Below are 10,607 nucleotides of genomic sequence, written 5' to 3' on the forward strand. Positions count from 1 at the left end.
ATGCTGAAACAAATTTCAAAGTCTTTTAAATGTAGGTTTTAAAGACTACGATTTTTCAAGGTTTCCAAGCTCAGCATTCTGAACTTACTAAAACTGCTGACCAATCAGCCTCATTAATACTTCAAAAAACATCATGTAAAAGGAAATTAACTTTTGTTTTTGCCAATTCTGCTAAGTGGGACTAAAATGGTTCAGAAGCTTGAAAGATGACTCATTCAATGGTCTTGTTTCAAAGAGTAAGCAATTTGATTTGTGATAAGTTTTTCTGCCACTTGCCTACCACCAGTCTTTAAAATCTCATGGGTGGTTATCAAGATTCATAAGAAGGATTTTATTATCTCTAAATAACAACTAATCCTAGAAAAATAGTAAAAATCTGCTAGAGTCACCTTTACTTTTACAATTTACTTTCAAAGTTCAAATACATAGTTTTGAAATAATACCTAATACCCCCCCCATCACTATTTGGCATGTCTTTAAATATTACAGCTAAACAGGAAATTACCTGTACTGAAAGCAAGTCTTTAGTTCAAGAAAGTAAATTAATGAACAAACTGTTCTCTTGAAGAGAATGTAAATGAGTAATTTTGAAAATCCACTTATTCTTTTTCAAGAATTCAAGTAAAATGTACTAGTTGCCTTTTTATATAGTACACCAATTGCAAAGCACTCACATTGCCTCATATTCCCCTGTGTAGTAGAAGCCCCCTTTATACTCATATTTCTTTAAGTAAGAGAAAGCATTTTATAGCCAGAAAAAAAAAAAAAAAAGTATGTTAAGGGATTTAATAAAGACCATCCATTTACATCAGAGGAGGTAATATATAGAATAGAAACCTATTTTCACTAAATCATGATAGTTCTAATTAACTGGTGGAAGAAAACAGATTAAAAACAGTACTTAAAATTTAGTTAGGAAGATGAACTGACACTAAGAATGTCTGAAAACTTCTGCATATATAGAATCTCAGTTGGTTTTACCTACTAACAAGAAACAAGAAAAAGCTCTCTAGAGTAATGGTTCTTAACTGGGGCAATTTTGTACTCTCTCCCTCTTCCCCTACTCCACTGGGGACATCTGGCAATATCTGGAGACAATTTTGGTTGTCACAACTGGGGGTGGTGATGGTACTATTGGTATCTAAGTGGGTAGAGGCGAGGGATGTTATTATCTTACAATGCACAGGGCAGCCGCCATGACAGAATTATTCAGTCCAAAATGTCATAGTGCTAGGTTGAGAAATCCTGATCTAAAAAGAACATGCATTTTCCTACTTAAGTCTAAAGTCTGGAGGAAAGCATGGGTTTTATTTCTAGCATAAGAAACTAGGTGTTTATTTCCAGACCTTTTAGGAAAGCCTAATTTAGTTCATGGATGGTAAGGATTCCAAGTAAAGTACACATTTGGTGTCTTAAAAATACTACATTAGGATTACAGTAAAATACCATCACACACATTTAGCTGCTCTTACCTAAGTAAGCAGTTGGGTTTATATTAAAAGTGAAATGTCTATGAAACAAGTAAAATAGTTTTTCAAAGTAACAGGATTATTACAGGCTACTAAATCATGAGGTTATCGTGGTTATCATATATTAATCAGTTCTAAAATACAATTCTTCAGATTTTTCTTGTGAGTGAGAGCATTCTAGAATAAAATCACTCAGTGTGCATCAGCCATTATTTACTGATAATGGCTAAATACACTAATTCCAATACATCCTAATCTAGAAAGAATTTCAGTTCACAGATAGCTTTTTCTCATCTAAGACTTAAGTGAAACAATTCAACTTGCCAAAATCACTGATAATCACTTATCAGAACTAAAAAGTACAAAGAGGTCAGGGTACTAAGACTCCCTCTACTAAAAAAGCATTCTGACACATTAACATTACAGAGTCTAACAAAGTAAAATTATCTGCAATACTCCCCTTCGTTTTAATTGAAGTTGGTTTTTATGGAAAGTGCTAACTTTCAAAGTTGTTACAAAGAGCCAAAAACATGTTGCTGGTAACTCTTGTCCTAAATTACAGTGTAGGTGTTCACAAAGTCCTATTTTTCTAGTATTAATAGGAAAATAAGCAACTTACTGTATTGTAAAGGGAAAATATGTAATTTCATTGTACATGTTTCTTAAGAAAATGGCCATATCTGGTGAGATTTTGGCAGCTTGCCACGTAATACTTCCAGTGTGTTGCATTTTGCAGCCAAAGGCATCAGAGGAGTTTTACTTAATTAACTGGAAGAAAATCAGTTAAAACCAGAATATCCTTTTCCCAAACAGTAAAATGAACTGTTGTTCTTGTCCATTTTCCATTTCACAGAGGATTAAGATTTCAAAAACAGATGTGAATCTGGGGTGGCAGTAGTTTGAAAATTGGGATTCAATATTTAAGACAGAGCTAGAATCAACATTTACTGAAATTTTTAAGCTCTTTAATATCAAAATATTTACTAAGCATAATATATCTAGAGATTGGCAGTTAATTTTAACAATTGAAATTTTTGGTAAAATTTTTGATTTGAGCAGAAAATGTTATCTCAACTTCTAAAAAATTGTCAAGTATTACTACATACTTTGACATGTGGCTAAACACACCTTACAAGGTTTATTAGTTAACCAGTTAACTGAATTTTTCAGTGACTGAGGATTTTGTATATTTCATCATTTTAAACTTCAATAATCATATTCATATATCTGAGACTGAGCTAGATATAAAGATATCAGAACATCCCTTAAAACTGGTTAAATTAGATATGCCCATATGTTATTTCTTTACCATTTACCCAACAAAAGTGTTAAAAAAACCATGATTTGGTTACTTATGGTTACATAAAAATTATATAAATATTCAAACATTTGTTGAAGTCTCCATACTCCAGTTTTTTAAGAATTCTAATTCCCAGGGGTTAAGCAGATTTAGATTCATTAATGAATACATGGCCACATTTAAAAAAATCATTCAGTGCTGATTTTAAATTTTTAGTTTAGGCTTTGCCATACCGAATTTCCTTTCTACCTTAGTTTCATAAAATAACCTAACCTAAAAACACAACCCCATACCGAGCTTTCTTTAAAAAGAAATTGGGTAGATCTAAACAATTTAAACATTCTCAAGAAAATCAGAGAGCAGCTGTTCTCTTACTATTGTAGATCTCCTGAGGAACCTACATATGCAGAATTGCTAAGCAGAACTTCCTAATAATATTGTAAAGACCAGTAAGCAGTATGAGTGGCAGATTATGACTGAGCGCCACACCTTGCAACTTCCATTCCAATATCAGGACATTACCACTAGAAGTATGAAGTTAATCAGTATGACTCAGCATTTAAAATCTGAGTATTCTACTTTTACTAATTTTGTTATACATGTGAATATATACATATAATATATATTATACATACATAAACACTAAAACCATATCTACTACTAGAAAAGAGCAGAATCTTTCTTTTGTTAGAAGACAGAATTTCAGCTCTATTAGAAAAGTTAGCCATTTTGCAAGACTCAAAAAAAACAAAACAAAAAAAAACTGTAAGCATTTTAGAAGTTAAAGAATGGAGAAATCAAATACATGAAAAGTATTTGGATTTAACTTTGGACACTGAACTAAGACATTCACACAACATATGCATGTCAGTCTCCTATATGGTCCTAGAGCCTGCAGTATTGTAATTTATTGTGAAACCACGTAACCAAATACTTAAATATATCCACAACATCTGTATCACGGTAATGCATAGTACATAATATACCAACATCTCAAAATAAATTTCTATTACAGTTTTATGCAAATTACGGTATGATTATCACCGGCCACACTCTGAAATGGCACCAACTTCATGGAATGGTCCATGTCCAAGTCCTAATCAAAATCCTTACTGGTAATGATGTCTTATGCATTATCATCTAAATATCTGAAGTCAAGCTGTTAATCTAATAACCACAGTTATGGTACCAATTAAAATCACCGCATATTTGGATGTTAAAGCAGGTTAAGTAATACAGCAGGAAAAATATTTCTAATTCACAGTTTCAAAAATAAAGGGTGCAGTTTTCAAATATCTGAATGCTTAAAATCGGTCACTCAATTTAACAACTGCCTCCTTCAGTACATGTAAACTATGTTTGCACAGCATTAGGAGATGTCTTTTATTTCAGAAATTAGTTCTTACTGTTACAGGAGCACCACAAATTTGAAGGAAGAGGCTACAGCGTGAAATGAGCTCACTGAAGGATATGTTAAATAAAATTTCAACTACAATATAAGGTACTGTTCCCCCAAGCACAGACCCTTTAATCAGGAAAAGTAGTCAACGCTTACCGAATACAATATGTAAGTTAGCTCTACAAGAATGGGGGAAATCTAACTCAACTAAAAGAAAATACTATTATTAGCTAACAAACCTGTGATGGCCAGCTTCAGAATTGTCCTAAAAGTAAAATTCAAAAGCATATAGTTATTTGACTCTTTTGATAAGGAATGTAGAGATCCAAAGGAAATGAAAGAAAAATCTGGCTTTAAGAATTTCTAAGTGGAAACACACGCACACAAATGGGTAACTGAGAAAAACTGAGTACTTACTTAAATATTCAAATTTTAAATGTATACGAAAATTTATAATAGAAAAAGAAGTGGCGAATTGTTATTATGACTTGATTTGCTGAAAACATCTGCAAATTCAAACTGGCATTAAGAAAACCAAAGTTTCAAAAATTTACTCCTTTCTCTCCAGATATGTTTTCTGTGCAAAAATAAATATCTGAAAATTGCACTAATACAGTAATACTTATTTTTACTTTTGTATTATGAATAATCTGCACATGCTGCTTTACAGACAATACATATTTGTAAACTTGCTCATGCAAAATTAGTGTGCGCAACAGGGATACTGTTAATCCCCAGACCTAAAAAAATGATATCTTATTATCTCTTTTAAACTGCCAACCCCTCCGAAATGTAACAAATCTTACACAGATATTCTTGTCTGCCAGCTAAAACTCAATTTGTGTTGCTGAAACAAAAAGTTGTTATACAAGAAAAAGAAACATGGTTTTTGTCTTGCAGAACTTTTGATTTTTAAATAAGAGAAAATTTATAAAAGAAAGAAAATTCATGGTCACAGAATTTTAACATTTTAATCCTAAACATTACAGGGTAAATAGATACTGGACCCTATCTCCATCAATCCTAACTTTTAGATGTCATTTTAAATGTTGCCCTAACCACTAAAACATTAGTGGTTTTACAACCTCTGGATTATGGAAATATGTTATTTCTGAAATAAATGCTACAAAAACAACAATGGAAGAAAGTCAAACTGTCTCCATGAAGGAAAAAAAAAAAGTGGAACATTTTGAAGCTTTACTTCTCTTTCCATGTCTTATGATTAACCTGTCAATTCAGTGCATCATATGGTCAATGTAATGGTCCCCAGGTTGAACCAACATCTAACTAGTGTCCATTGATTCCAAGTTAGTGGATGATGAATCTTTCTGGATACTTTCAAAGATGGCTGCCAGCTCAGGGTTAGAGCTGATCTGTGACTGGAATTCACTCATCAGTGGACTCTTCTCTGCTTCTGGAATGGTTAGCAGTGCTGCTACTGCTCTCATGGCAGATCGCTTTAGTTCATCTTGCTTTTCAAACTCCTGCTTTACTGAGTTTGCTTTTACCTGTAACAATGAGTAAATTTATATTACATGCTATAAAAGGCAGTTCTTATACAAACAAAACTTAAGCACATATAAATAAAGCAAAGCTACTCTTTCATAGATCCAAAAGGCACATTATTCTTCAAGCAGAGCTGCTCTGAAACTTCTTTTTAGTAGTAGCTATGTATCTCCTTTTAAGGGAATATTCTATACAAGGCCCATTATAAAAACCAAGAGTGGGATCTGCTTATTAGCAAGTCCTACTTTGTCTTCCATCAAGAAACTACCCCTCTAGCTACCCTGTTTATTCATTATTCTTCAAACATGTCATGTACTGACATCTCTGTGCCTTAATTCATATAATTATTTTTGTATGAAAAGTCCTGTTTCACCTTCTGGACCTAAAACAATCCTGACTTCTCAAGGTGCATTTTAAATGCTGTCATGTGCATACGAAGCCTTCTGTGACCCCCACCCCCTCCTCCACCAGAATTAAACATTTCCTCCTCCTTTGTGGCCCTATCACACTTTAACCCATATCAGTACTTTAAAAATATGTGTCAGATTGTTTTAACAAACTTTTAAGAATAGCATTTAACAGTGCTAAGCTTTCTAAAACATCCACATTTGAAGGAAGTGAGGAATAGGAATAATAAGTTAACTTTTGAAACAAACTGCTGCATAAGGGTGCTAGCGTAGTTAAATTTGGAAAACCACAGTATAGAATCAACTAGGGATCCTGAACATACTAAGTCTGGCCTAAATCAATGACATCAATATTACCTTAGTTGTACATGTAGCACGTAATGGCTCAACAAGTCGGTCCAACCTCTGCAGTACTGCACTTGGACAAAGGGTAGAGAGTCTCACCAACATTAAAAATGTTAGCATCTATTATGAATAAAAGAGACAAAATTTAGATTTTGCATTATTTTCTAAAGACAAATCCCAAATTCTGACAAAGCTTTTGAAAGGAAAATGACTAACCTGTACCATTAAGTTTCATTTTAATGTAATCTGCCATTGGAATCACACAGAATTGCCTCAAATCTTGTCTAAGGAATTTTACCTACAAGTACTAGAGTTACCTTATCTATCATGATTGATAGATGGTCACGATCCTAGAGTACAGAACTAAAAAAGTGCTTCTCAATCTTGACCACACATTACAGCTGGGGAGCTTTACAAATATATCTATTTTTACTTCACTCATTGGGATAGGGCCACAGACTCAGTATTTTTTAAAAAGCTCATGTGCACCAGATGGAACAATCAGTGAATAAGAAAATAATTGAACTAGAAGAAAAGCTTTATAAGAAGTTTCTACTGTCTTTGCAAATTTCACTAAAAAAAACAAAACAAAAAGCCTGCTTATTCAGATTAATCCATATAAAGTCCAGTAACCCATTATATCTTTTCTCTTAGACCATAAACTGTAGAAATAAAAGGATCCTATTCTTTCAGGGCTCTTTTCATTGAGTTCCGGAGGGGTCAGGTTATTCCATATTACATTATGGAAACATGAAAGTTGGAGTTCTGATAGTATGGATGAATTACTGCTCAACTACCACTTTTGCCCTGCTTGACCAAAGGTCCTGAGTAGAAGAAAAAGATTTTTCAAATCACCCTTTTACAGTTCACATTTTAAACGGACTTAAGCAAATAGGAAAACAAAAAGCAGTTATAGACAAAGTTCATGCTCTAAACCTAAGAAGCAGTATAATTTCTCTATGGTTGCTTCTACAGATTGCTTTGTGTATCGGAAAACAGTTCTTCCTCTTATCCTTTAACAAAACTCTTGATATTGACTTCCTCCTCCAATGAAAAGGTTTCTGGATTTTTCCTGTTTGTCAACCGATGTCACATTGCAACGCTATTACTTTTGCATATTAGTTTATAACACACTAAAATCATGACAAGCAAAGCAATCTTTCTCACTTAATAACAAGAGTAAATTACAGAGGTGAAAGTCACTAGTAAAGTCTTCTTCTAAAACATTCTATAAACAGGCACAAACATCTTACCTTAATATCATAATGGTCCTTCAAACCATCTTCAACATGATTTAGAAATTCAAAGATATCAAGTCTATCCAGACAACTGTCTAGAAGTGTGTACATACACTCAAAAGCTGCCTTTCTAATATCCAGGCCGTCATCAACTGTATGCTTAAATGGACCCATTTCTACCTGTTGAAATAAAACAGAATACGTAGATATACTAGAAAGTAAAAGACAAGCTTAGGTAAACAGTGCAATCTAACTTACCTCTCTTATAAGCTCCTTTCTAACTTTTGTTTCATTATAAAGATGTGGAAGAACAGTATCTAGAAGATCCCTTATTAATGATGGCTTATTATGTGCTGCTGAGTTGAATGTGACCAAGGCCACTCTTCTTACATTCAAATCTGGGTCTTCCAACGTTTTTAGGAAATCACCTGAAAAATTGAAAGAGAAGCAACACAGTTATGGTAAGCTTAAAATAAAATATGCATTATATTATTTTCCTAAATTGATAGTTTATTATTGTTGGTATTATTGTTATTTCTTCAATGTGGGTCATGGAATATGATGAAATCCTAAGTGAGCTATATAATTTCTTTTGGCAACAGGTAAACTATTACGTCTGAATGTGAGTGGACTTAATTGATAAACCTATTCTCAGCACCTTTAAATGCAAAAGGTAAGGAGTGAGAGCCCCAAAAGCTCCCCATTACTTTTAAAGATAGTTGATTTAACAGGTGGGTGACATAGAAAAGTGACGGAGCCAGCAACCACAAGAACTAGTAACTTGAATGATTCTCCTTAAAATTCAAAATTAGTACTCGCACTAAAAAAGCACCAACAAAAGTGGAATTTTCTTTTTTTCACTCATTCAAAAAACATTTATTGAGCATTTATGGCATGAAGCAGTGGGGATACAGCTGTGGACAAGTCAAATAAATTTATGCTCAGATGAAGTTTACATTATATTTACTTTAAATTTTAAATTCCAAAAGTGAAATTTAAAAACCTGCGTTCAAAAGATAAGCAAGGTGGAGACAGATCCACTGCTTGATAAAGATGGAATACTGTTAACAAGTATACAATTTATCAGATGACGGAGAAATGTGCCTCCAAAAGCCTATTTTTACCTTTAACAAGAAATAGGTAAGAGGTCTAAGAATACAAAAAGGAGGAAACTGAAACCTACCATAGGACAAAAAGCTAAAGAAAGCACTTAGCCAGTTTAAACACAGATATAAGTCTGGTTGTTCTTCCACACGGGGGAAAGAAATTATAGTGCAAAGATCTTTGGAGTCATACAGACAGTGATCCACACTGCTTCACTTGTCAACTGTATGACCGACTTCTGGCAAGTTACTGCAGGCAAGAGCTTCAGTTTCCCAGTTTATAAAATGAGAATTTTATACGTACATTACTGAACACAGTGTCTGGTACACATGTGATATTCACACAGAGCTACTCATCATTATGTAATCTCAACCCTACCATAAGCAATCTTTTAGAATACACAGGGGAAAAAAGGTATGAGAAGACTTAAATGTATCACAACAGCAATTTGAAGAAATGGGAGGGAAAAAAAAATACTTCAGACACCATAGGTTGGTAAACTCAAGGCTGACCACCCAGGAAAGTTCTGACTACAAAAAAGGTTAAGAGGTAGCTTGGGTTCAAAAAGAATTTAAATGTACCAGACTAAACCTCCTCACCTCTGTTTGCTTAGAATTACTATCATGGTGAATTGCTTTCAGTAAAGCACAAAAAGTATTGCTATTATGATAGACAAATGGTGACGTGGTCTAGGAATTTCAATTTTAAACAAACAGAATGATAATCATCTGACTGAATAACTATACCAACGATGCACACTGGTTGACTGTTGTCAACCTAGAAAGATGTCTCTAAAGATCTGGCACAGGTCTCTTCCTTTGCTGTATCTTGTACAATGACAAAAATGTGAGTAAATATATCAAAGCAAAAAGAGAGGAGGGGAACAAAGGCAAGAATCTTCTGATAGAGACTTTCTTTGAATTAATTCTAGGTCTCAGCATTGGCACCCATTTATCCCCCGTGTCCCCCTTACTCTGAATTGGTAACCCCTTGCTGTAGTTCTTTTCTTTTAGACTGTGTTTTTTAAATGTCATGAAACTGCAAAGCTTCTTTGCCATATCCCTCTATCCTCTCTGCTGGTATACCCATTCTTCTGTCCTCAAGAAAACACCAGAGAGTTTGGTTACTAAAAGCTCTAGGAAAACTGATGATGAAAACAACACAGGGAAGTTATAAAATCATGAAAAATAACACTAAAAGCTAATTCTTGTCTTCATAGAAAGAGATGGCCCTTTTCTTTCTTGGATAGCTCCTCTTAGGTTGGTAGAACTAATTACCACACGAATTATCTTTTTTATTCTTAAATTTCTACCTTAAATTTAAAAGCCTCCAAAGATCCCCTTGGGAGCTGGAGGGATACAAGTAATAATGAAGAACTGGGGCCATCAGAAGCTCAAATGAGATTCATTTACAACTGGGAAGAACTTCAGATTAGTCAGATAGATCATATATCTTTTTCCTTTACCCATTAGTTTACTTTAGGTCATTCCCAAAATATGATTATCAAATGTGTAGTTGACTTTAAAGACATCCTAGCATATTTACTAATTTCAGCTATTTGCAAAATTATTTTTTTTATGAAAGAATTACCAGACCCTTAAAAGCATTTTAGTTCCTTGGTGACATATTTAGCTATTGAAATGATTCGGGTTTTGACAGTTAACTATTAACTAGTTACTCAGTATGTTCATCTTCATTTCCACTTACCTATGCAGTTCTTTAATAGTGGATCAATAGGCTGTGGATGATCAGAAATAGTAAACTTCACAGCTGTAACCACTGAGCTTCGGGCATATGATGAGCCTAATTAAAAATAAATTGTAAGTCTATTGGTATTTA

The 10,607-nt window shown here is 33.6% G+C and overlaps 1 protein-coding gene across 1 annotated transcript in view; it reads right to left on the reverse strand.

Moving 5' to 3' along the window:
* Nucleotides 1-3,647: 3,647 nt before the first annotated feature.
* CAND1 (cullin associated and neddylation dissociated 1) overlaps nt 3,648-10,607 on the reverse strand; it is a 44,364-nt gene continuing 37,404 nt past the window's right edge. Inside the window, exons 11-15 of the mRNA XM_007195056.3 lie at nt 10,476-10,571; nt 7,923-8,092; nt 7,680-7,844; nt 6,439-6,546; nt 3,648-5,676 (exon numbers count right to left, since the gene is read on the reverse strand). Coding sequence (XP_007195118.1) covers nt 5,452-5,676; nt 6,439-6,546; nt 7,680-7,844; nt 7,923-8,092; nt 10,476-10,571 — 764 coding nt within the window. The 3' untranslated portion in view covers nt 3,648-5,451. The remainder of the gene's footprint in view (nt 5,677-6,438; nt 6,547-7,679; nt 7,845-7,922; nt 8,093-10,475; nt 10,572-10,607) is intronic.

Source organism: Balaenoptera acutorostrata, chromosome 11 (assembly GCF_949987535.1).
Source record: "Balaenoptera acutorostrata chromosome 11, mBalAcu1.1, whole genome shotgun sequence".
Taxonomy (NCBI): Eukaryota; Metazoa; Chordata; class Mammalia; order Artiodactyla; family Balaenopteridae; genus Balaenoptera; species Balaenoptera acutorostrata.